We start from the raw sequence: 25076 nt of genomic DNA, 5'->3' as shown, positions 1-25076 counted from the left end.
ATTTTTTTAAAGATTTTATTTATTTATTTGAGAGAGAGAGAATGAGAGGGAAGAGGGTCAGAGGGAGAAGCAGACTCCCCGCCGAGCAGGGAGCCCGATGTGTGGGACTTGATCCCCGGACTCCGGGATCATGACCTGAGCCGAAGGCAGTCGCTTAACCAACAGAGCCACCCAGGCGCCCCTCCCATGCAATTTTCATATGTCACAAATACTAGTCTTTTTTTTTTTTTTTTAAAGATTTTATTTATTTATTTGAGACAGAGAGAATGAGAGAGAGCGAGCACATGAGAGGGGGGAGGGTCAGAGGGAGAAGCAGGCTCCCGCCGAGAAGGGAGCCCGATGCGGGACTCGATCCGGGGACTCCAGGATCATGACCCGAGCCGAAGGCAGTTGCTTAACCAACGGAGCCACCCAGGCGCCCCACAAATACTAGTCTTGAATTTCTTTGTCCCCCAAAGGTATAAAATACGAAACCTGGCGCTCCTGGCTGGCTCTAGTCAGTAGAGCATGCAACTCTTGATTTTGGGGTTGTGAGTTTCAGGCCCCACCTTGGGTATAGAGATTACTTAAAAATTTTTGAAAAACAGTAAAATAAACTTGGAAACTCATTCTTAGCTTTCAGTTTTTACCTAAGCGGGGAGAGGGCTGGTTTTGGCCTTGGGCTGTAGCTTGTGACCTGTGTGACCTCTCATCCTCCTCTCAGGAAGGGTAGAGGGGTGGTTAGCTTGGCTTTTCTCTGGGCTTGAAGCTGTCTTCATTGTGCTCCTTCCCTGCTGAGTGTGGCCAAATTCGGTATTTGAGTCTCTGGACCGTGGCTCCAGTGTGGTCTGGCACGCTGAGAATGGAGGGCACTTCTCACCGAGTCATGCCCACTCCTTTCCCGAGGACCGTGGCACTGTCCTGCATATTCTTGTCCCCGGTGGGCACACCTGGAGGTTTGGCGAAGTGAAGTCACCATCGGTGCTGGTGGTTTACCCGCGGTCAGATTCCTCCTGTCGAAAGACCTGTGCGCTAGGCTGTTTTCCTCTGTTACTTCTTTGGTAATGCTTTTGCCTTGGTAGCACAGTGAGCTTTTTGAATTGGTTCTCCAGTTCCTAGCCTTTCCTCTCATTTCTAGAGTTTTGAATCTTTTAGTCTCCTTGAATTTTTCTACTCTACTAAAACCAGGATTGCTTCTAAGTCATTGTTTCTCTCCATTTTGCAGTCTTTGTTTCCGAGTCAGTTAAAGCAGGGTTCTTGATGTCCTCAGAGTTCTCAGAACTCCCCGCCGTGTGTAAGCTTCTTCTCAGGCTTCCTCTCTCCTCCCTGAGCTTGCTGCTAAGTTGGACAAGGCACCCTGGGGCTGGTGGGCCTTCCTTGACTGCTGGCGTGTGTCACCTGTGTGGAGTGGCCGGGGGTGGTGACCCTGCATCCGGGGCCACTGCGCCTTTCCCACAAGAGCTGGCCTGCGCTGGCCTGGCTGGACCAAGCCCTCCTGGTCCTGTAGACATGGGGCCCTCAGGGCTTGTGTGAACTTGCACGGGCTGTGGCTTTGTGCACTCAGATTCCAGCTCTGATGCACACGAAGCCACTGCAAATGCCTTCCAGTTTCCCATAGTTTATTGCTGTTAGCTTGCCACTTGAAACGGCAGGGTAAGGCTGAGTCCTTGCATTTTTGCTAAACTGTAGGTACTGCAGAAGTGTCTGCTCCTCTCTTGCATCCAGGTTCAGTCTTGGAGGGAGCCTCTGTCATGTGTGTCATGTCTCCTACCCATGGAGAGACTTGCAGTGTGATTCTGTGTTTTCAGAAGAAAAGACGGTATAAGTATGGCATTTGGGGGTCCCCAGAGATAAAGCCCTGTGTGTGCTTGTGGAGGTGTGGGTGGGGGCAGCTCTTAATGTGAATGCTGCTCGAGGCACCTTTGGGAAGAACACATCTCATCGTTGCCCTTGTTTGGAGAGCTCTTGGCATGGCTGTCCTGCCAGCCCCTCTGAATGGACTCTCTGTCCAAGCCCACAGTGCGGGGTCCCGGGGCAAGCAGGAAAGAGACCCTGCCAGTCAGACAGCATGTGGAGCTTCCATGGGCTGTGGGCCATTTGTGACGTAGACAGGTGCAGGGGTGGGGGACCTTTGCCAGCCCGTATGTGACCCTGGGCAGGGAGCTGGCTGCAGACAGCTGGTGGTTCCCTTCCAGGCCAAGAGGCTGGGCTCTGACACATGGCCGCCAGGTCACTGACAGATTCCCCGAGCCGGCAGTGTTGGTGTTTTACCTTGGTTTCAGGGAACAGGAACAAGTTGGGGTCTCTCTTCAGAGGACTCACCCAACTGCAGACGCTCTTGAGTGCTTTCCTGAGTGGTCTCCATGCCTCCCAACAGTTTGCGAAGCTGGAACGGCTGCCCTTCAGTGTGGGTGCAGGAAAGGGCCCACATCCAGCAGCCCATCCCGTGTAGGGACTGGTTAGCAGCCAAAGCAGGCCTCAGACCAGCCATGCTCCTTCATCCAAATTCACGCTGCCCTGCAGACCTCTCCCCATGTCCTGCTGCTTTGGTGCTGAGTGTCAAGTCTGTGTGTATTGCAGAAACAAGTCCACTTGTTTCTGACGTGGACTTTTAGTCCCTGTGTTTAGAGTGGGCATCTTCTGACACCGGGAGTGAGGGATTCAGATCCCAGTTACAGTGTGTCTGAGCAGGGACAGCCAGCTTGCCTCTGGGGCCCGAGGCTTGGGTTGTCTGGTCAGGAAGCCCCAGAGCCCGGGTTGAGGTAGCCTGTAACCTGTTAGAAGGGAGGACCCCCACCCCCACCCCCCCAGCCACGAAGACTGTCTCCACTGTGATGACTCTGTTGGGGGGGTCCCAGCCTCTTCTTGGGTTGAACAGTGAATGCCCAGCAGTGAGCAGGGAGGCCTGTGGCACCCTAGCACCCTCTACCCTCCACCCTCCCACAGGACCCATGGAAGAAGTGGCGAGCCTGGTTCCTGACGTGTGGCTCTGCCTGGCTTAGGACAAGTCGTGGGCGGTGATGAGAGTAGCTTTCTCCGCGTCTGCACCCTTCGCTTTGCTGGCGTGGCCATTTCTCTAAGCCGAGGGAGAGAATGCCTGGATGCGGAGGGGTGGGGTGTGGAGCCCTAGACACCATGTAGATGGAAGATGAGGGTGCAGCTGGGACTTGTTCTCAGCTAGTTTGTCACTGAGAAAATAACAGGGAGGACTCAAGTCCCCTTGGCCCTGCAGCTTGCCAGATGGGTCCTGCTGGGCACGGGATGATTGACCCAGTGTGCCCTGCTCTCCCAAGGAAGTCACCTGGAGGGCACCACTGGCCAATCTGAGCCTCGGAGCTGAAAGCCTTTGTGAAGCCGCTTCGCTGACTGCCCCTGAAGGAATGAGTCTAGAGTGCTGCATGTCCCAGGCCCGGAGGGAGCCATGGCCATGGTGCTCGTCCTCGTGTTACTGACCGGTCTGGAATACTGATGTGTTTGTAACCAAGGGGAGTGAGGTGGCCTCGGTGGTCTCAGTTGTCATCGGGACTGTGGGCTCAAGAAAAACGTCTTGTGGAAAAGAAAACGGAACTTTCGGGATGACACTCCTAACCCGATAGCTAGCAGTGTTCCCAGTCCTTGGCGGAGGGTGGGGGTGGGGCGGTGCCCTGAGGACAGTGACCTTTAGGGTGTGAGTGAGGCCCACTGGTGGGCACAGGACATGGCACGCCTGGCCAATGGCTGGCACAGAATGTCCCTTGGGCCATCGTGATGAGGTTTGGGGCTGCCCTCACCCTGCGACAGATTACATGGAATTAGCTGGTTGTTCACAAAATGAAATGTGAAAATGAATAAAGGGAAACCTCATTCACAGTGAAGGAGGGAGGCGAGGTGAGCAGGGGGAACTCTCACGCCCAGCACTAGCTGTCACTTAACAGATCCAAGAGGAAAAGACTTTCACTAACCCAACAGGAGAAAGGAAGGTTTCTTCCTCCCCCAGCAAGAGCCCAGCTCCCATGTTCACCCCAATAAACTTGTAGTTATCAGCAGCCCCACCCCACCGCACTCCATCCCTTCCTGCTATAAAAGAGCCTCCTCTGCTTTGTTCCTCAGACTTGCCTATGGTTTGGGGCTGGCTTGTCTGTCCTGGGTTGCCATTCTCTGCTCTTCCAAAATAAAGCCATTTTTGCTGGTGAAATAACTAGCAGTTTCATTTTGAACATTAACAGAACGTACTGGCAGATGTCTGCTGGTAGCAAGGGACAGCTGCCTGGGTCCAGGGAACTTGCCCAAAGACTTGCACCCAAGGCCTCGGTGGTTTAATTTTAATGCTGACAGTGAGAACCGTAACGGACAACATTGGCGTAGCACTGCATGGTTTGCAGAGCACTCTCTACACCGCTGGGTACACCTTGCAGGGCCGTTGTGGAAGGCCTTCACGTGGCACTCCGTGGCTCACCTTGCACTTCCAGTCACCCTCTCTATCCAGTCCTGGGCAGAGCCCTTTCCCAGTAATGCTGGGCATCCGCCTCAGAACTTGGCCCAGGGCGCCAGGAGGATGGAAGATGCCGGATGAGAGGCTGAGAACTCACTTAACTCCTTCCTCGTGCCCTGTGCCTGCTGTGGCTGTTTCAAAAGATAATTGGGCTGTGGAGGCTGGGGCAGTTGTCGTGGAACCGTACTGTGTTCTCTTCGTGCTGTTCTGTGGCTCTCGTCTTTCCCACGGAGGGCAGGTGCAAGGAGGAGGCAGGACTCTTCAGTTCAAGGGTCTCAGAAATCTACTTTGAATAGAGAGACCACCTACCAGAGACACTTCAGGGACACATAGTGAAGTCACTTGTTCGAGGAATGAAGTGGCTATCTGTGCCCGTCTCCTGGTGTAGACACCGTGGAGTAGGCTGGGAGATTGGGGTTCAGACATCGTGGGGCTCGCACTGAGGCCACGTGCCGGTCCGGGTCTTTCCTATGCGATCACGGACTCTTGTATTTCACATTCACGAGTAGGAGTGTTGGACATCCCCTGATGATTGTGCTCGATTTCCCGTCATGAGAGCAGGCAGTCAGGTACTCTTTTTTAAACTTCTACTGAAACATTGCTGATGAGTGCCAGCAGCTCTCTCTCAGTCAGACTCTGAGAGGCTACTTTTCCAGGCTGAGATGTTCTAGTTTGGTACTGGAAAATTGGAGAGGAATGTCGAATCCGTAGTTTCAAGCAGAGATGGAAAATGCTGGTTTTGGCCTCCACCACTGGAGTGTGTGGATGGAAATGCCCTGTCCACCTGCTTTATGTGCTGGGGGTGGAAGTGTAGGGAAGTGAATAAAGTTGGTCAGCCTTATCCCTCTTCCCAAAATAAATTTAGATGTCTTCTTAGGTCAGTTAAGAATGAAGAGAATACTTTGTGAAATTTAATGTGGAAAAATAAGAGGCTCTCCGGAAGACATGGTAAAGGGCGCACAGGGGGCTGACAGAACCAGGGAGTGGAGCTCCACTTAACGATTGCATTTGAACATTGTATTTCAGAAGCCACACTTTATACATAGCAGAGGCCGCTTAATTCCAGGTGACTTAGTTACAAAAACTACTTATATCCAAAATGGCAAAGCACAGAGTAGTTCACTGAGGGAAGAGGAAATGAAATAGTACACATGGTTTGTTTGTATAAAATGTTTTCTACGGGGCTCCTGGGTGGCTCAGCCATTAAGCGTCTGCCTTTGGCTCAGGTCATGATCCCAGGGTCCTGGGATCGAGCCCCGCATCGGGCTCCCTGCTCCGCGGGAAGCCTGCTTCTCCCTCTCCCACTCCCCCTGCTTGTGTTCCCTCTCTCGCTGTGTCTCTCTCTGTCAAATAAATAAAATCTTTAAAAAAATAAAATGTTTTCTAACTCAGAGGATGAAAATTTAAAAACAGGGGCACCTGGGTGGCTCAGTTGGTTAAGCATCTGCCTTTGGCTCTCAGGTCATGGTCCCGGGGTCCTGGGATCAAGTCCTGTGTCAGGCTCCCTGATCAGCGGGGAGTCTGCTTCTCCCTCTGCCCTTCACATCGCTTGTGCTCTCTCTCTCTCTCTCAAATAAATAAAATCTTTAAAAAAAATACAAAAAGTATAAAAAGGAAGATAGTGGCTTTTGGGAAGACTGTGTGGAGCAAACAGGAGGCCCGGAAGGGGTAGACAAGGCCGTGTTCTAAGAAGGTCCATGTTGCCGTGGTCTGGTCAGGTCAGTAATGGCCGCAGGCAGAGACTGAAAGGAGGTTGATTCTCCTCTCAGGTCCCAGAGGGAGAGCCCACCCGGGGCCACCAGGGAAGGTACCAGGGTGGCCAGGAGGCAGGCAGAGGATAGGAGTAAGGATAAGGTCTTTGCTGGGGTTTCAGCTGGAAGAGCAGGTGGGCAGGGTGGACAGCTCAGGACTGGCTGGTTGGAATCATGCTGTGGGTTGTTAGGGGGGTGGTCTCTGGTTGCCTGGTGGCTGGCTTGTGTGTGTTAGATAAAGAGATGGGTGGTGGTTTTATGTAGGAAAGCTTTGCTATCTCTACGAAAGGGCTAGCTCTGAGAGGGGCAGTCTCTCCCCAGACTGCAGGGTTTTTTTGTTTTGTTTTGTTTTGTTTTGTTTTTTTAAACGTGTCAGAACATGGTAAAATACAGAATTAAGTCAGCACATGTACTGGCATTTCCTGGGAAATACAGGGGCAGGGCCTCAGGCCCCTGTGCAGGGTCTGGCTCAGTGGCTACAAATCGGGGCACCAGAGCTGTCTGGACGTCTGGGGGGACTGTGAGGGCTCCTTCAGAGGCATCCCACTGGGCCGGTTTCAGCTCATTTGATTTGGGAGAAGTTGGGAAATTGGGTCTGTGTGGCTCTCATCCTCACCTTCTATCTGGGGGCAGTGTGGGAAGGGAGTTGCTTTCCGGGGGGTGCAGGTGATGAGTGGGGTTGAGGCCATGGCCTAGAGGGTGGTGGTTGCGATGTTCTGCCCCTGGGATGTGACCTTGCCCGTGGAGCAGTTAAAGGGGACCTGGAAGGGCAGGGCCAGGCTCTCCATCCCGGAGTGGGCTGCCGGGCCGTGAGTCCTGTGAGGTCCCTTCCTGGGCACCTGTCCCAGCAGGGAGCACAGCCCCATCAGAGCGGTAGGTGACATCCAGTCCATTCTGGGGCATGAATTTGAGATTGCCTGGGCTTTGTGTGCATTGGTCCTGATTGACCCTGTGTGTCCTCTCTTTTGAAACAGACGGTCGATGACGAAGCGATGGCCGTATAAATGAAGATCAGGTGAGGGGAGAAGAACGATGCCCAAGGGTGGGTGTTCTAGAACACCACAGCACGAAGACTTTTCCCTCAGCAACGACATGGTGGAGAAACAGACGGGGAAAAAGGTAACGCCTGAGCTGCCCTCCCCGTCGCTGGCTCACAGTTGCTGGCCTCTGTGTCTGTCCCTGTCCTAGCCGATGTCCCTCTGCAGCCACAGTGACCCAGGGAAGGTCCGGGCCAAAGAGGACCTGCTTTTTCTTAAGGAACCAAAGGGAAGCTTTCATTAGGTTTATGCACAGGTTGCTGAGATAGTGTTGGTGTGGCCCCACATTTTCTGGTCTGGGAGCCACAGATGTCTGTCATGGTTTCAGTGAGATCAGATCTGATGTTTAACCATATTTGCCTTGTCCTGACCAGAAACACTGCTGGGGTGTACTTGTACTTGCGGTGTGGCCAGTTGCCCATGTGACTCCGAAAAGGCACTGTAACACCAAATCACTGTCTCAGTGATGTGCGGTCACCTCTGGGCTCCAGGGTGCACACCCCGCCCCGCAGCCTGGGGGCGCTGCTGAGTGTGGACTTGGAATCAGACAGAAGAAGCAGGTGCAGGCTCTGGCCTGTGTTGTCTGTGACCGTGAGTGTGTCTGCAGTAAGAACAAGAGCGACTCGTGCTGGTGTGGGGGAGGCAAGCTGCCCGTGCTGGCTTGTCCATGGGGTGGCACTGCTCTTCACCCTAGAGCTGTCCCTGTCCCCCTGTACGCCCTCCTGGGAGACCATGCACCCTGTGACGTGTGTGTACTGATCGGTGTCAGTGCACCTGCTGTCTCTGCTGACACCCTGGTTGTGTGGGGTATGAGGAGATGAGTGAGCAGGGCCATGCCGTCCTACCAGATGTGAGACGGGGGGCAGGTTGTGAACATAGGCGTGGTTAGGTGCTCATCACAGTGACCAGGCTGCGGAGCTCTGGTGTGTGGGCGTCTGTGGCCACACGTTCTGTCCACTTGCCCTGTCCCCCAGCACCCTGTCGCATGTGTAGGAACAGGTAGGGAGCCACCACATGGAGCTGTGGGCAGGCTGAGGCTGGAGCTTGGTCTGAACTTGCATGGGAGTGGCGTGCGGGTCTGGGAGGCCTGTGGAGGGTCTGGTTGCAGCTTGGGATGGGCGTGTGCTGGTGTGCCCACGAGGAGTTGGAGCCACTGGGGACAGATGTGCCCTGGCTGAGTGTGGGAACTCTCCCTCTGGGACACTTTCACACTCAACGGCCAGACCATTGTTGGTAGTCAGGGTTCCCAGGTCTGTGTGTGGGTTGTTTTCCTGCGACAGGATTCCATGGTCACAGGACAAGGGAGAGGCCCCATGTGTCCCTGTCTGGGCTGCCTTCTCTGCCTCCAGACCGGCTCTACCGAGTGGACGGGCAGCTAGGGCTTCAGACTGCTGCCCCCCCACCCCAGCTCGGGTCTTCTCTGCCCAGTAAGGGCTCTCCACTGAGGCAGACACCAGAAAAGGCCGCCAGAGCTCAGTGCCTGCCTTGGAGGGGTTGCCTTCTAACACAGGCCTCGCTCTAGGCTGGTTGCAGTTGCTTTGTTTTCCTTATGGAGAGCAGTCACTGGGCAGAACTGGCCCGGCGTGGGCAAGCATGGCAGCACGCACACGTTTGCCATGGGAGATATGTGCATTTGGCTTTGCTTTTTTCCTCAAGTAAAGTAGCTCTGTATTTAGCCCTCTACCACCCAAGATAGACATTTTGTTGGCTTCTGTTGCGACCCCTGTTTTGCTAGCAGGGGATGCTCGGCAGCAGCTTTGAGTGAACTCCCTGCCCCAGCCCAGCTGCTCAGCAAGGTTCGGAGCCCAGCTCTGCCCTGAGAGCCTCATCGGAGCCACTTTGACGCTCTTGGGGGCACCCCTGACCCGCTCTGGTTACGTTGCAGGTGTTGGTTTTCCCTGCACGGCTCATGGCGGAGGCGCTGGGACTCAAGAACTGTCCACTTCTTAGTGAAATAGAGTTCAAATCCCCATCCCCATCAGAATATGCAGTATGACCCCTGCCTTAGGAGGCCTCTTTACGGCCCCTCCCGACACCCGTTACTGTGGAGGGACCTCCCCTGTTGGGATTTGTAAGAGGGGACTTGCTGTTGGATAGTATGTCCCCTGTGCAGGCTTTTCCTTTGGGCAGTCCCCCACCTCCCCGTGCGGTCTCCACCGTACGAATGTCCAGCCCGTTCCGTACACGTTCTTCTGCTGAGCAGCATTTGGGCTGCTCCACTTGGGGGAGTACCAGAGTGAAGGCGTGAATGTGTGCACATGAGTAGATACGGTTTAGTAGTTGGAGCCTGAGAGGGTGGAAGCTGGCCTGTGTCGTCCTCACACAGGGGCTTGGCTTCCCTTTAGTCCCTCGGGGACGTTGGCAGCGTTTTGTGCCTTTTATCTCTGTTCTTCTCCTGCCGGTCGTGGGGATGGGCTCCTAGCAGTGTTTGCCCTGTAAGGTGGGGGTCAATGTGTATGTTCTTCCCTGTGGGTGTTCACATGGTCCCCATCACTTACTGCACAGGGTCCCTCCCCCGCCATGTGTACACTGCTGAGTGTTTGTCCCCAGGCAGGTGCAGCTGCAGCCTCTTCTCTTTGGTTTGAACCTTTGGCCCTTGGTCCAGGGCCGCCTCCAACGACTGCTGTCGTCCTACAGTCTGCGTTTTTGTGGTTCCTCAGCATTGTCTTGCTCCTTCTGCCCCTTCGCGTTTCCACACAGGTTTTGGAGTAAGCTGCTTGGTTTCCCCAGAAAGCCTGCTGGTGTTTTGATTGGATCACTTTGAATGTAAAGCTGAGTTTGCAGAGAATCGTCCTATTAACCGTTGTGCAGTGTCTGACTCATGAACAGGAGTATTTCTCTCTCTCTTTTTTTTTTAAGATTTTATTTATTCATGAGAGAGCAAGAGAGAGAGAGAAGGTGAAGCAGGCTCCCCGCCGAGCAGGGAGCCCGATTCGGGGCTCCATCCCAGGACCCTGAGATCATGACCTGAGCCGAAGGCAGACACTTAACCGACTGAGCCATCCAGACCCCCAGTATTTCTCCATTTTTATGTCTTTGTTTTCTCTCAGTAATGTTTTGTCATTGTGTGAGGGGCTTAAATTAATATCTTTTGTTAGATTCATTCCTGTGTATTTGATGTCTTTTGATACTAACTTAAGTGATACTTGAACATCATTTCCTAATTGTTTATAGTCAGTACAAATCAGCTACCTTTCTGTGACCAGCAGCTTCAGATTGACTTATTAATCTGAATGGTTTAGTTTTCACATATATACTCATAACATCTTAAGATTAATACTTTGTTATTGCTCAGGGGAGAAAGCAGGGAAGGGACTGAGCCAGATCTGATTCCAGAGGAGCCTGTGTGGCTCCCTGCGGCGGGTTGTGTCTGCTCCCGGGACACGCTCTGCGAGGTTGTGTGTCCTGGTGCCTTTCTGACCCTGTGGAACTTTCCATTTGTGACTGGGCTGGACTTGATTGATCTTTTGCCTTTTGACGGGCCAAGAGTGCTGCCTGTGAGCACGGGGGCGCGTTGCGTTCGTGTTAGAAACTCCCACCAGCAGCTGCTCATAGTTCTGCCTGCTCTGCTACCTTCTTGTCAACATTTGATACCATCAGTCTCTCATTTTAGCCACTCTGGTGGGAGCGTTGGTCTCGCCTCCTGATTTTTTTTTTTTTAAGATCTTATCTATTTATTTGACAGAGAGACACAGCGAGAGAGGGAACACAAGCAGGGGGAGTGGGAGAGGGAGAAGCAGGCTTCCCGCGGAGCAGGGAGCCCGATGCGGGGCTGGATCCCAGGACCCTGGGACCGTGACCTGAGCCGAAGGCAGACACCCAACCGACTGAGCCACCCAGGCGCCCCACGCCTCCTGGTTTTAATTTGAATATCTTAATGTGGGACATCTTCCCAAATGTGAACTGGTTACATGGCTATTTCCTTTTGCAAAGTGCGTATTCAGAGCTTTTTGCTCATTTAAAAACACGTGTTTTGTTCTTCAGTAGCTGTGGTGATTGGGCATCCCTGCCTCCCCCTCTTCGGGGAAATACCCCCCTTGTCAGCCATCAGGTACTGGGGCCTCTTGGTCAGGTGAGGATCCGCTCCCTACTCCTGTGTGCAGAGCTCTTGTCAGGATCAGTGTTGAATTTTATCACGGGTTTTTTGGCAGCTATTGGGTGATCATACGATTCTCTTTCCTTTCTTCATGTGGTGTGTTAAATTTTGAATACTTTGTTACTTCTATTATCCCTTGTATATAAACCTGTAGCAGAGATTCCCCAGAGGGTCAGGAGTGTTCTGGGTCGGTAGGTGTTGACTGCAGTGTGGGGATTGTGCTTGAGGGGTTCCTTTCCTCTGTCAGTGCTGGGGGTGGCAGAGTGCAGGTCATGACAGGTGGACATCCTTGGAGATGGGGTGCGCCTAGAATCTTGTGTGGCCCCATCTTCCAGCAGTGTTGAAGTGGCTCAGGCCCTGCCCGGGGCCCCTCCTTGCACTGCAGACGCCCTTGGAGCTGGCTGTTGTGTGTCCTGGCAGAAATCTCCCTGGTCACTTAAGGGTGTCTCTCATGAGCTGTGGATGGCTGGTGGATGCCGTGGCTGGCTGTTCAAGCTGGGGGACTGTCAGGACCACAGGTGATGGGGACTGTGGCCATGCTCAGTGCTGGCAGGTGGCTCCTCCCGGGAGCATCCTGAGTACCCCTGCTGCTCTGTGTGTGGCTGTGACTGCCGTGTTCGCTGACCACTTCCGTGGGGAAAAGTACAGACAGCAAGCCCATCCAGTGCGGAAGCAGTCCCTCTACCAGCATGGCAGGTTGTGTGTGTTCTGCCTGCATGGGTCTCACTGCATGCCCCCCAGAGCCTCTTGCTATACCATGGTCAGGGCAGGGAGGCTGGGAGCACTGCCGGGAGCGCACAGAGCCAGGGTGTTGGTTAGAATTTGGAAGTCTCCACCGAGCAGTCCCCACCTGGGACATGTCAGCAAGGGGCGCAGGTTCCAGGGCGTTTAGCTGCCACAGCCAGCCCTCCCCTCAGCTCTGGGTCCTTCATCATTTTGGGATGGGGCTGCCCCACCCTTGCCCTCCAGGGCTCTGTGCTCGTCCATTTCCACACGGGACCTCCTCAGCTTGTGTGGACAGCCCTGCACACGTGACCGGCCACTCATCCTGAGCAAATTCTGTCGTTCTACATTGGATGGCACCGAGGCAGGCACGGGGCTGACGTGCCCCACCCCATGGCAGCCTGCTGGTCAGGATGGGGCTGGGATTTGGGCTTCTTGATCCTCATCCTGCAGGAGGGACCAGCCCTGAGACAAGACCAGGAAGAGGGGTGATGGCGGTGTGCCCCGCCCACCCTCCTTGCACCAGGGGTTTGGCCCGCAGGATCTGTCCCCAGAACAGCCCCCATGGTGTCACTGGCGTGTGGGGATGTCAGTTGGGGAAGGGGGAGGCCTGCTCCCGGGAAGGGAGACGTCTCGGGGAGGCCCACGCAGGCAGGGGGCATCAGACTCCTTCCGTGCCTAGGGGAGTTCATGGTGGAAAACAGGACTCTCCTCCTGCCCACATTCCTTTTTTAAGACCAGCTCTTGTATTCCTCATTATTTAATCCTTCCCCGGGAAAGCCACGTTGGAGACGACGTGTGTCTCTCCTCTCTTCATGGGAATACTTGGGTTTCAGGATGAGCACGGGGGCCGTGTGGGGCAGAGGAAGGTGGAGGGAGCCATGTGTGCTCAGGAGAGCCTGGCGGGTGGGACGTGCTTCTCATTGCCCAAGTAAGAGATTTGGTTTTCCTGGCACAGGAAATGGAATCGCAGTAAATGTGAGGATTCCGAGAACTTAATTTGGGAATGATGTCTGAAAGCGTCCCTTTCTTTTCTAGGATAAAGATAAAGTTTCTCTGACCAAGACCCCAAAGCTGGACCGCAGTGATGGAGGGAAGGAGGTGAGGGAGCGGGCAACCAAACGGAAGCTGCCCTTCACCGTGGGGGCCAATGGAGAGCAGAAGGACTCGGACTCAGGTACCGGTGCCGCCCTCGCCCCCTGCCGGCCACCCCAGGCCATCGTCACCTGCCAGACTCTTCTCTTCCACAGAAAGTGTCCTTGACGGCCCCTCCCTCAGGCGTCTCCGGACCCTGGACCCTGCCTGGGATATGCCCCCAGGACAGGTGCCCCCCAGCCTCTCTGCACCTCTCAGCTCTGCACCAGGACTCTTGGAGGAGTCCTGCTGGAGGCCTGGGTGGGCTCTAAGAGCATCTCCTCTGTTGTTGATGTTCAGGGTGACTCGGTGCTGATAGGAGAGGTTCACACACATACACACACCCACACCCACCCACCCACACACACACACACACACACACAATTCCCCCGAGAGTGCCAAGCAGGAACATTCCCCCAGCCCCCAGCACACCCAGCGAGGCTCCCAGTGTGTGCCCAGCTGTAGGCGTGAGTGTGGGCTCCTCTCCCCTGAGGTTCGCAGGCCCCCTGCCCGTGGTCTATTCAACCCCCTGGAAGTCTTGCGCTGGAGGATAAGCATGTTTTCCCTTAGGGCCGCAAAAGCACAGAAATTAAACCCAGTCGTTTGAAATAAAAGCCAAAGGAACACTGAGAGTGAGCTAGAGCCAGTGCCGTTTTCCTGCCGGTGTGGTGGGGCCTGGTGTTGCAGAGCAGGGGTGTGTGTGCGCATGAATATGAGCCTGCGTGTGCGTGGGCCTGTCTGCACATGAGCATGCACGTTGTATCTGTGTGTGTGAGTGTGCACGCACACGTGCACATGTGTGAAAGGGGGGCTGATAATACTTGGCATGTGCACCTTCAAGTTGATGGCATCTCAAGCAGCTCCTGTGGCCCACCTGGGGCTAGGCAAGAACCTGGCCTTTCTCCTGCCAGTCGGAACTGTCTCTTCTTGACCCTGGTGCTCAGGGCCCTTCCCGGCCTGCTGGTCATCTGACTGGTCTGCAGACGTGTATGCCAGTCACAGGCAGGGGTGAAAAGGGGTACAGAATTCCCGGAGAGCCACGGAACCTGGGGTGAACCCACAAAACCGTGCATGCAGCCATAGGACAAGGAGGAGAGGCCCTGCCAGGATGGCGGTGTGGGTGGGGCTTCTTGCATAGGAGGCTTTGTGTCAGGTAGTGGGAAAGTGACGGGTACTGAAACAGGACAATTGGGAGAAATGGCAGAGCACATAGCCTGGAAACGTGTCTATGCTGTGGCGTTTATTCACCAGGCCACAGGGGGTCCCCCCGCCAACACCCCGTGTGGGTGTTCCCCACTCATACATCTGGTTAGATAAAAGCCAGAGGAGTGGAGTGGGTTTGGTTTTGCCGGCTAGGACGTGAGGAAGGTGTCATGGGCCCCCAGGGATCCTTCACGGGGGTGTGACAGAGCCCATGGCTCTTGTGGCTGGACTGTCACAGTGGGGACAAGAAGGGGTAGGTGGGCGAGTGGAGGGGCCCATGGATGCACATGGACGTTGGGCTCTTGCCAGAACGGAGGGGCTTGCAGAGACTCTCTGACTCCTGTTTATGGTGCCTGTACCAGTTTTGGCTGTAGAGGGCCTGGTATTGCTGTTTGGTCGTTAACTCTCTGGATGATGGGGGTCTGCGATTGGTGTCCAACCTCTGGGACGTTCCTATAAATTCCCCAGCAGCCTTGCTGTGAGTTCAGGAGACCGTGTTAGGGCTTCTTCTTCCTGGGAGAATGTGTTGCCTGAGTGGAGCACATTTGGGTAGGCGGATGTTCTTGGGCTGCCCACTCTGCTCTGGTTGGTGGGATTTTTCTGCGATGCCTGTTTTATTGTGATGTCGGCTTCTTGGGTTCGTGTGTTTCCAGCAGGCCTTAAAGGGTCCATCTCTTGATGGCTAGCATTTCAGCAAGAGGCTGCCAGGTGGCTTTACCTGGATCCACATGGGTTCTGTCTGGGGTGTCTAGGAGGTTCTTGGGGCATGCAGGGAGTGCTCACGTTTCTCTTCTCTGCAAGTCGTGGGCCTGGGTGAGGGCAGGGAGGGAGTCACCGTGAGGTAAAAAGAAAGTGAAGAACATTTCGAAAACAAAATTTTCCAGGCTAGGACTCTGTTACAAACATCTTAATACATATGAAATACAATTGCCCTCATATTATCATCATCCTTTAGGGGTCTGATTTTACATCTTGTGTATCTGCTTTGTTAACAAAGCTAGATTTTCCACTAAGAGGATTCTTCTTTGGGTGTGTTGTGAGTGACTTGTATCAGGAGGCTTTCACACTTGATGCTTGGTGTGTCGCGCACGGCGTTGGGAGGTGGGCTGCTGGGGCCCCTGCCAGGCCCCGCGAGCCCTGGTCCTCCTGCCCTTCTGGTGAGCAGAATACCTGTGCCAGGTGCTGACAGCTCCGGCCAGGTGCCTCCCAGCTGCGGGGCTCAGTGATCTGTGCGAGTGACTGAGGCCGGGGCGCTGCAGTCCCCTCGGGCCGAGGGAAGGTCTCCCGGAGTGGCAGACTTGGAGGGGCCGGGCCATCGGCTGACGGCCCCCTGCATCCCCACCCTGCCCTGCCCAGCCCCTGCTCCTGCCGTGGCCCTCCAGCGCCCTCTGCTGGGAAGATGCAGCCCTGTGCTCACCGGGAGGGGAACATGGCAGAAGGCTCCAGAACTCGGGGTTCTGTTTCCTCAGCTGTGCCCCCCAGGTGGGCAGAGGCTGCTGACCCTCTGCACAGGGACCACCGAGCTGCCTGAGAACGTTGTCCTGTTTCTTCGACCCCCAGGAGGCGACCTCCTCCGTCCACAGTGCTTAGTCAGGCCCGGCGGCTGCCTGCCAACAACAGCGCGGCTTGTCTGTGGTGAAAGCTGGACTGGACTTACTCTGTGTCCCAGCCGATGGAGGCCCGTCTCCCACAGGCGGCTCGTCACTTCAGCTGCCCACACAGCACCCTGGACGGCCAGAGCGCGCCTCAGGGCCAGGCCTGCCCCGGGGGGCACAGGAGGGGAGGGGCGGGCGGCGTGTGCTCGCCTCATCGCAGCCCTGCCAGCCCAGACCCCAAGCAGGTCTGCCGTCTAGGAAAAACAGGCCAGGGATGGCTCTTCCTGTGGCGGCTGGGGAAGGCAGCCCCTCCGCAGAAGAGGAGGCAGGCCTCTCGGGGGGGCCTCGACCTGGCAGGTCACCTGAGGCCCTGCAGCCCGGCCCAGCCTGCCCCGTCTGTCTGCCACCGGCTTGACGCTGGCCTCCGGGTAAAGTGCTTCACCACCTGTTTCACCTGAAGTGTCAGGATGAAAATTATATGATGGCCACACTTCAGATGGGACTTAATGTGTCTATTTTTTCATGTTTAAGTTTCCTCTCAACTTAAAAAATTCTGTAAGCAAGTGTTTTGGTCGGTTTACATGCTTACCTACCCTTTTCAGGCTTCCTTCATAAGCCTCCTACTCTGTTACGGTTTTCCGTCCCTTTAGTCTGAACGTAAGCTGTGCCCCCTTGCTCCCCGGAACCACCACGGTGGGCGCTGCCTGTCCCCAGAGGCCAGACGGGCCCCCCCAGCCCCGCTTCAGAGGGCTGCCCTGTCAGAGGCATCAGGAGCTGGCCGCTGCCGGTTCTCAATACCTGGAAGTGTCTTTGGAGTAATGAAAAATTAAGATTTTCTTATTTTGACTTTATCTCATGAATAAGACTCTTGTGTCCTGTATCTGGGTATTTATTCAGCAACGCTGAGGGGTAAACTACTCATTCACTCCGTGTTACGGGTTTGGGGACATTCACATATTTACTGAAATCATGGTCCTCCTTGTTCCGTAAGATTGGTTGGGGCTGTCCCCTGTTTGAGGACGGACTCTGGCTCCGCCGCCCGTGTCTGCAGGACTCCGGGGAACTCTGAACACCATGTGCTGCTGCACGCCGGAGGTGACACATGCCTGAGGAGGAAGGGCTTCTCCACTCGAGCGCTTACTTGGCGGGCCTGCCCGTGGTGGGCAGTGAGCAGGGCGGCACCGCTGAGTGCCGCTGCTGTGGGAGCCTCTGGCTGGAGAGTGCTCATGCCACCCACAGTGACACCATCGCTCTATTGTTTTCCTCCCTGAACTCGAGCAGTTTCTTCCTGTACATACCGAGGGGAGTATGGATTAGCCAAGGAAGGCTCTTTCAACTTAAAGTTCCCAGTGTCCCCCATTTGCAGAGTAGGTGGGAATCTGCAGGATCCTGCTCCCTCAGGGCCCCAGCTGTCCACACAGTGTGGGTGAACCCGGCCCTCACAACCACCTTGGGTTCTGTGACTCTCAGGGAGGACTCCCAGGGCTGTGACTGATTACGGACAGGGTGCAGAGCAAAGTCCACACAGGGGCAGGCACATGGGGCCCCATCCAGGGAAGCTGGCTGTGGCTTCTGGAGTCTCCTGGGAGGACCCTGGGTGGTGACGTGGCTGTTCCACCTGGTGGTGCTCCAGGGTCTGAGGCAGGGGCCGAGGGGCACTCAGAGGCTTGTGCAGACAGGTCCAGGGTCAGCAGGACTGATGGCATGGTTCGTATGCTGGGGCAGGTTTGGATTGTAATTTATTTGATTTATAAAAGTTCTCACTGTGCTTTGGGTGCCATAAAAAGGGGGGTCAGTGGTTGGGAGGTTGTGTCGTGTGGGCCGTTATGCCAGCATCACTTCCTGACCCCTGGCTTCCTCTTCATGGCCACGGCGGCCCGCGCTGAATTCCCAAGCACCTGTGGAACTGGGACCGTGGCCGCCCTCGCCTAGAGAAGAAGAAATGCAGCTGTAGAGAGACCACACGGCTGCGACCTGGGAGGAGAAGGCAGATGTCAGAGAGGGAGCCCAGGCCCTCCTTTCTTGGACAGAGGGGACTAAGACCAGAGAAGCCGGGGGCTTGCTGAAGACTCCCTCTGTCTGTACTCTGCGATCAGTGGTGGTGATTTTCTGAAAGAGGAGGGAGAAGCCAGTCACAAGTGCAGCCTGAACATCAGAGTGCCCCCACGCAGGTCAGGTGGGCGCTTGGGTCCTGGTCTTGCTGCACTTGGAGAAGCGAGCGTGAGACTTGTACCACAGACAAGCCCCCTCGCAGCTCCTGGCCTGGTTTGGATCGCCTCCAGGGTGTGGACTGTCCCACCAGAAGTGGTTCTTTCTGGACTCTTCACATCGGCTTCAGGCCTGTGTCTGGTGTGGAAGGCTTGCTCCTGATGGTGGTGTGTCCCCGATGCCATCAGATCTCCCTGAGCTCTTCTGATGTCTCGGTGAGCAACGCAGTTCCACGGCAGCACCACCAAATGCGCTCCTGTGGAGTGGGGTCAGAGCAGCGCTGGCATGGTAGGATTTTAGGGTGGAGCGTAGGGCTTACAGATTTCCCTTTTGGGCAGTGTGGTGGACTGTGTCTCCTGAAAAAGCCATCAACTAGAACAGCCCAGAAGTCAGAGATGTTGAAGGGCTCATTGAGCGCTGCAAGTCCCGAGGAGCCGGGAACGGCGGGCCGCGGGCCGCAGGTCTGTCAGGGCCACCGTGGACACACCCATGAGAGCCACACCCGGGACACTGTGGGCAGGAAGAAGACTCCATCCCAGATGGGGCAAGGGGCTTTGAGACGTGTCCCCAGAGACTAATCCTAGCTTGTCCGTTGCTGGGCTGGGACCGGAACGTGGGCCATCCTGTGCTGCTGGGAATGCCTCTCCGTCCCTCCAGTCCAGATCAGAGCAAATGCTAGTCCTCTCTGGAGAGATGGGCTTCCATGCGGTTTCTGGGCCCCAGGGTTCAGACAAACACGAGTGTGCCGGGTCAGAACCGCAGCACAAGGAGGGGCGCCGTCCTGAGAGGGAGCCAGCCCCTGGTGTGGGGGTGCCGGGTACAGAGCATGAACCAGTGGATGCGGTAAAGGGGAAGTTGGAAAGCACGGGCGAGGAACAAGATGCTTCCAGAGAATACCACGTCGATTTCTGAGATACACAAAATGGGATATATGGAAACAAAAATTACCAATGAAATTAAAGCTTCAGTGGACAGATTATATAGCTCATTACATAGAACATAAGAACTCGTGGGGGCGCCCGGGTGGCTCAGTCCATTGGGCGACTGCCTTCGGCTCAGGTCATGATCCTGGAGTCCCGGGATCGAGTCCCACATCGGGCTCCCTGCTCGGTGGGGAGTCTGCTTCTCCCTCTGACCCTCCCCCCTCTCGTGCTTGCTCGCTCCCTCTCTCTCTCTCTGAAATAAATGAATAAAATCTTTAAAAAAAAAAAAAGAAAGAATTCATGGCTTGGTAGTTTCAACCAAGGAAAATTGCCTGGACTGCGGAAGAGAAAGAGGAAAAGACAGGAAGTGGGAAAGAGTTCAGGGTGTCGCGAGAAGGCGGCTGGATGGCACCAGGAGGGCAGAGCCCTCGGCGTTTGTGCAACAGAGTCCCTGAGTGTAGGGGTGCTGTCTGTTGTGGGCAGAACACAGGTGGGTACGCACGTCACGTGGTGACAAGATGGCAGGGGCAGAGTGGTGCTGAGGTGGCCGTGGAGGCCAGAGGGCCGGCGACACTCCCACCTGGTTCCGGGGAGGAAAGCTGCCTTGTCGCCAGATGTCCGGGTTCTGCTGGGGAGGGAAGCACAGCGGCAGGAAGTGGAGTCTGGAAACCAGGGTCCCTCAGGACCACACGCCGGGAAAGGCCATGCTCCAGCCCTGCAGCTGTGGTGCTGTGCTCCAGAAGGCCCGGCTGAGAAAGGGGGCGCCTGCTGGGATCGGCTGTGGAGGGCGGGGACCCTGCATTTGCCAGGTCGGGGGCTGCACCTGAGAAGGGGTGGCACGGTGTGGCGCCCACGTCACAGACCACAGCAGGCTCGCACCACAGAGATGCAAGGAGGTGTCCCGTCGGCGTGTTTTCCTGACAGTGGTGCAGGGGCGCTGTCCAGGCTCATGTGAAACCGTCACCCCCCCCACCAGCTATAGTCAGAATACCGGGAACACACAGGTGCTGCTGGTGAACCACATTTCACCATCAAGAGATGGGCATCGTAGAAGATAGGACTGCATCTGGGTTTTTCCCCCGTGTTAAGACACGTAAGATGTCCTGTTTCCACTCTGGGAGAGACATGTGGGAAGGTGGGCTGTAAGGCCCTTCCCACCAGGAGGGGGTGTCAGTGCCTTTTGTGTCCCTAAGCACTGTCCAGTGTCATCCAGGGCTCCTGGCCACAGGAGAGAAAGGCCCGCCGGGGCAAAGGGCCTCCCTGCACACAGTGTCTCCACATCCTCCATGTGATGTGACTGTGCCTTCTGAGACCACAGGCCTGGTGCTGTTGCGTCCTGCTCTGCCGTGGGGGCACGTTCTGTTACTGCAGAAAGCCCTTTGGGCAAAAGGCCCCGGGTGGTTTTCAGCTGCCACTCACAGGAAATGCCTCTCTTGCCCCCCCAAACTTCTAAGGGATCTAAGCCTGTACCATCGCTTGTACTGCGCCCAGACCCTGCCTTGCCCCTCCCTGGGTCCCCTGCAGTGGAGAGCCCGGCTGGGCCTCTGGCTTTGTCCTCTGTCCCCGTGACCAGGAATCTTCAGCAGCACACGTGTTTCTCTGAGCTCCGCGTCCTTCCTTCTCCAGTCGGCTTCCTGTGTCCACTTCCCGGGGGGGAGGCAGCAGCGGCCTGAACTGTGTACACTCAGTGGGGTCACCTTGGGCAGGGGCCCGAGAGGCTCTGGTGGTCCCGGGAGACTGGGCAGAAATCGGGTCCAGACTGCAGAGCACGGGAGTGTTCTAGGACCCAGAGCCCTGTGCTGGAGACACCGCGTCGGCAGGGGCGTCATAGAGTGGTCGGTCAGCCTGTATGTGCCGGGGGGACCGTCCTGTTTCTACATGAGAACGTGTAAGGGAGCAGCCCGTGGCTGAGTGAGAAACAGAGAAGGCGGGTAGAGGCAGGGTGCACCCAGAGGCAGGTCAGTGGCGTGCTCAGCCGTGGGAGAACTTTGAAACCAAATGCCCCGACTTGGGCTCTGTGGCCCCGAGTCACTGTGGAAGTGTGGCTTAACTTCTTGGGACCCCGGGGGGCCACGGGGCTGCTGCTGTGCAGGTGTTCGCCCCGTGCGGAGGCTCGCCCCGCCTCTGCCAGCGTGCGGGTATTACGGGATGGCATGCGTGAGCGGGGTCCGTGTCGCTAGGAGGAATGTTCTGGAATTTACTGCTTCTCTAGGGCTGTGCCTGGTGGGTGGGTTAGAGACTAACTTGCGGTGGCCTGTGGTGCCTGAGGAGCCACCACCCAAAGCACAGGGACCCACATTCCAGCAGGGTGCGGCTTTCTCAGGAAAGAGCGGCTCATGGAAAATGTACAGTGCCGCATCTGTGGGGCTGGGGATGTTGTCCTGGAGTGGGGCAGGCGAGGCAGACGGGAGTCTGTCTGGTCCGTCTCTCACAGATGGCACCCGCCTCCCGAGGGCAGACCCCATCCAGCGAGGCAGCTCTCCAGTGCGCTGAGTGGAAAGCAGGAGGAACACACACCCCCCCCACCCCCCTGAGAGAAGAATTTCAGGGACCCGAGTCTCCCACGGTGACCCTCCTTCCCCGGCTGCACTTTGCACCCCGTGACCTAGAATGCCCCCTGACCACCCCGGCCCCCTGCACAAAGGCCCCACCCAGCACGCACGGGGCAGTGTGGGGAGGGTGCAGGCTTCTGGTGGATCCCTAATTCCCCAGCAGGAGGGGCAGCTTTGGCTCCTGGTTCATGGAGTTTGGGGGTGTATTTTCTCTCCCTTACCCCTGCCCCTTCTCGAAGAAACAGCACAACGTGCTTGTGTTCAGGGCTGGCAGGGTGTTTTGTTACGGGTCAGACAAGTGGAGGATGTGCGCGTCCCGAGGAGGCTGACACGGAGCGGCTGAGCTGTTCCATCGTATCTGGTTAGTGCTCTGTGTTGATGCCTTTAGATGCCTCCAGCTCAGTCCATGTCGTGGTACTGCAAGGCTGGTTCGCTCCTCGAAGGGCCATGGCATGAAATGGAGGTCCCTAGAAGCAAGAAGAAAGGTACAGTACTGACGAGTCGGCCTTGATCTATTTATGTATTTCTAAACTGTGTTTGCCATTTATATCTGCACTGTTTGGAGGCGGGACGGGGAAGGAGGAATCCGAGTGTGCACACATGCATTTAATAGATGGAGACCTGTCCTGTGTGAACCAGGACACCGGTGAGGGGCCGTCCCACCGCCTGGCGCGCGGCGGGCAGTGTGGGGAGGCACCTGAGTGGAGCGAACGGTCGGTGGGGGCCGAGGCGGAGCAGGCTTCATTGGCTGATCACATGGTGTCGAAACTGTTCCCACTGGAGGTGATGACAGGCGGCACGGTGCTGCCACCTCTGCTCTTGCCCTTTCCCTGTGAGCTGTGAGGTGGGAGGCAGGGGCTCCGTGGCACCAGGGAAGGCTCCAGGTTCTGAGGACGGCGTGGCATGAAATCTCCCCCTGTCTCCTCCACCACCTCACAGAGAAGCAGGGTCCTGAGCGGAAGAGGATTAAGAAGGAGCCTGTCACCCGGAAGGCCGGACTGCTGTTTGGCATGGGGCTGTCTGGGATCCGAGCCGGCTACCCCCTCTCCGAGCGCCAGCAGGTGGCTCTCCTCATGCAGATGACTGCCGAGGAATCTGCCAATAGCCCAGGTGAGCCCCCAGGGTTGGGGTAGTCTTGGGGACGGGTGTCCCCTTTCCCTCGTGGAAACGGCCCAGGTCCTAGAGGCCTCTGTGACCGGGGAAACGCCCCACTGACGCCCCCGCTTGTCCTCTCCTTGGCCTGCAGTAGACACAACACCAAAGCACCCCTCCCAGTCGACAGTGTGTCAGAAGGGGACACCTAACTCTGCCTCAAAAACCAAAGACAAAGTGAACAAGCGAAACGAGCGCGGAGAGACCCGCCTGCATCGCGCGGCCATCCGCGGGGACGCCAGGCGCATCAAGGAGCTCATCGGCGAGGGCGCGGACGTCAACGTCAAGGACTTCGCAGGTGAGTGCTCACAGAAAGACGGGAGGCTGCGCCCCCCTGCCTCCACGGAGCCCTCTGGCCGAGCGAGCGCACGCGCCGGGGCTGGGAAGGCATAGCCCGGACCTGGGGGTCAGCATGGCACAGGGCAGATCCCACTCTTAGACCAGTGTGTAATTTGCTGTTTCTTAGAAGGAGGAATCCGTATTTTGGGAAATATTTCAAAGTAAGATCGTTTTATTTTTCACTGCTTCCAAGAGAATTGGGGAATTTTTGGATACCACCCTGCTCTGTTCTAATAAACCCCAGTTCTGTGGGAGAGGGGTCTGCCTCTGGCGTACTTAGGGAGAAGCTGCACCGCCTCTGTGCCTGTCAGCCTGGGGACACCTCCCACTCCCCAGGCTAGAAACATCTCCCCGAGCCTGCCCTTGAACTGAGCACAGGAGTGGGGGTTTCTCCCCTGGCTGAGACAGCTGAGCGTGATTTACCTGAAGGGCCTGTGATTGCGGTTCGGTCGGCCTTGTGTGCACAGGATCCTTGCGCTGTGTTCTGCTGCGTGGGCCACAGAGTCCAGCCCTGTTTGCTCTGCTTTGGGGAGAGCCTAGATGAGCAGAGCAGTCTTCGTGACAAACCCGTCTCGGTTTTTCCTGCTGCCTTAGTTGGTAGTTGTCTGTCAAACCTAATTTAGCATCTTTTTTAAAACATCAATTTTCCTAGATCAGGATTTTCCGAAGTACTAGAATTTGTGTCCATGGGGGTGGGCCCTGTTTGCACACTGACATTTGAGGCCATGCTTCCTGGTGTCCTTCTGAGGCTCTCGCCGAAGCGGCCACCAGGGGAGACCTTCCGGCGTGGCCTCAGCCCTGTGCTTCACCAAGGGCACGCTGCCAAGCCTGCGGCTGTGGCGACAGGCTCTGCGTCCTCCCCAGGTGCCTCCCCAGCCTCCCCGTGTCCTGCGCGTGTATCGCTGTGTTCACCAGTCCTCTGCCCCCGTGGTCCTTGCAGGTTGTTAATCTCCAGGGTTAACAAGCTACTCGTCGCGGGGCAAACAAGGTGCCATAGTAAAGGGCACTCGGGGTCTCCCGGGACCTTAGCCCTCCCATGCAGGGCACCACCACCGTCAGGGCCCCTGGAGAGTGTGGCCGCGGGACAGGAGTGGTGTTCTTGAGGATTAAATAACATAGGTCCTAAGTGTCTGTTTCCAGGCTGGACAGCGCTGCACGAGGCCTGTAACCGCGGCTACTACGACGTCGCCAAGCAGCTGCTGGCTGCGGGCGCGGAGGTGAACACCAAGGGCCTGGATGACGACACCCCCCTGCACGACGCTGCCAACAATGGGCACTACAAGGTGGGCGCCTCCCTGCATATCCTCTGGTGGGCCTGCTGGCCGACGCGGGTGCCATTCCGTTGTCCCCGCTGTCCCGCACGCTTGGCAGCCATGCCCCCCACCCTCTGCTCATCCTGGGTCAGCACCTGGTGGCCCCTCGCAGCCTGTGGACAGGGCCCTCCTCTGGCCACGCAGTGTGGCTGGGTGTTAGCAGGTGATAGGGCTCAGGAGCTGCTCCCTGCCCCGGCCTTGTCTTTGTCCTTGTCCCTGTCGCTGTGGCATTCACGGCGATGCAGCACTGAGGGATGTAGCCAGTACACGGGAGGACCGCTGTAACCAGTCCAGGAGCAGTGAGCACCCAGAGATGGCAAGGCTCTCGCTGCGGTCACTACCCGACCATCATGAGGAGGCCCCGGCCAGAGACGCACAGTGGGTCATGGCGAGGACAGCGCCTGTAGGACCAGAACGCACCTCTGACGCTCCCGTAGACCAGAACGCACCTCTGACGCTCCTGTAGGACCAGAACGCACCTCTGACGCTCCCGTAGACCAGAACGCACCTCTGACGCTCCCGTAGACCAGAACGCACCTCTGACGCTCCCGTAGACCAGAACGCACCTCTGACGCTCCTGTAGGACCAGAACGCACCTCT

At 56.5% G+C, this 25076-nt stretch overlaps 1 protein-coding gene across 13 annotated transcripts in view; it reads left to right on the top strand.

The window, feature by feature from the left end:
- Positions 1 to 25076, top strand: part of ANKRD11 (ankyrin repeat domain containing 11) — a 191564-nt gene that overhangs the window by 151216 nt on the left and 15272 nt on the right. For 11 of the 13 annotated variants that reach the window (XM_073882424.1, XM_025860413.2, XM_073882419.1 and 8 more), the window contains 5 exons: positions 7176 to 7320; positions 13096 to 13234; positions 22612 to 22782; positions 22919 to 23122; positions 24304 to 24446. In XM_073882424.1, coding sequence (XP_073738525.1) covers positions 7234 to 7320; positions 13096 to 13234; positions 22612 to 22782; positions 22919 to 23122; positions 24304 to 24446 — 744 coding nt within the window. In that variant the 5' untranslated portion in view covers positions 7176 to 7233. Of the gene's footprint in view, positions 1 to 7175; positions 7321 to 13095; positions 13235 to 22060; positions 22158 to 22611; positions 22783 to 22918; positions 23123 to 24303; positions 24447 to 25076 lie in introns of all 13 variants that reach the window. The other 2 variants (XM_073882426.1, XM_073882425.1) reach the window with 1 other exon arrangement.

This window comes from Callorhinus ursinus, unplaced genomic scaffold (genome assembly GCF_003265705.2).
Source record: "Callorhinus ursinus isolate GAN/ISIS: 27379988/994484 unplaced genomic scaffold, GSC_fseal_2.0 scaffold46, whole genome shotgun sequence".
Lineage (NCBI taxonomy): Eukaryota > Metazoa > Chordata > Mammalia > Carnivora > Otariidae > Callorhinus > Callorhinus ursinus.
Note: the sequence above shows the minus strand (reverse complement) of the source record. Positions and strands in the feature narration are given on the sequence as shown.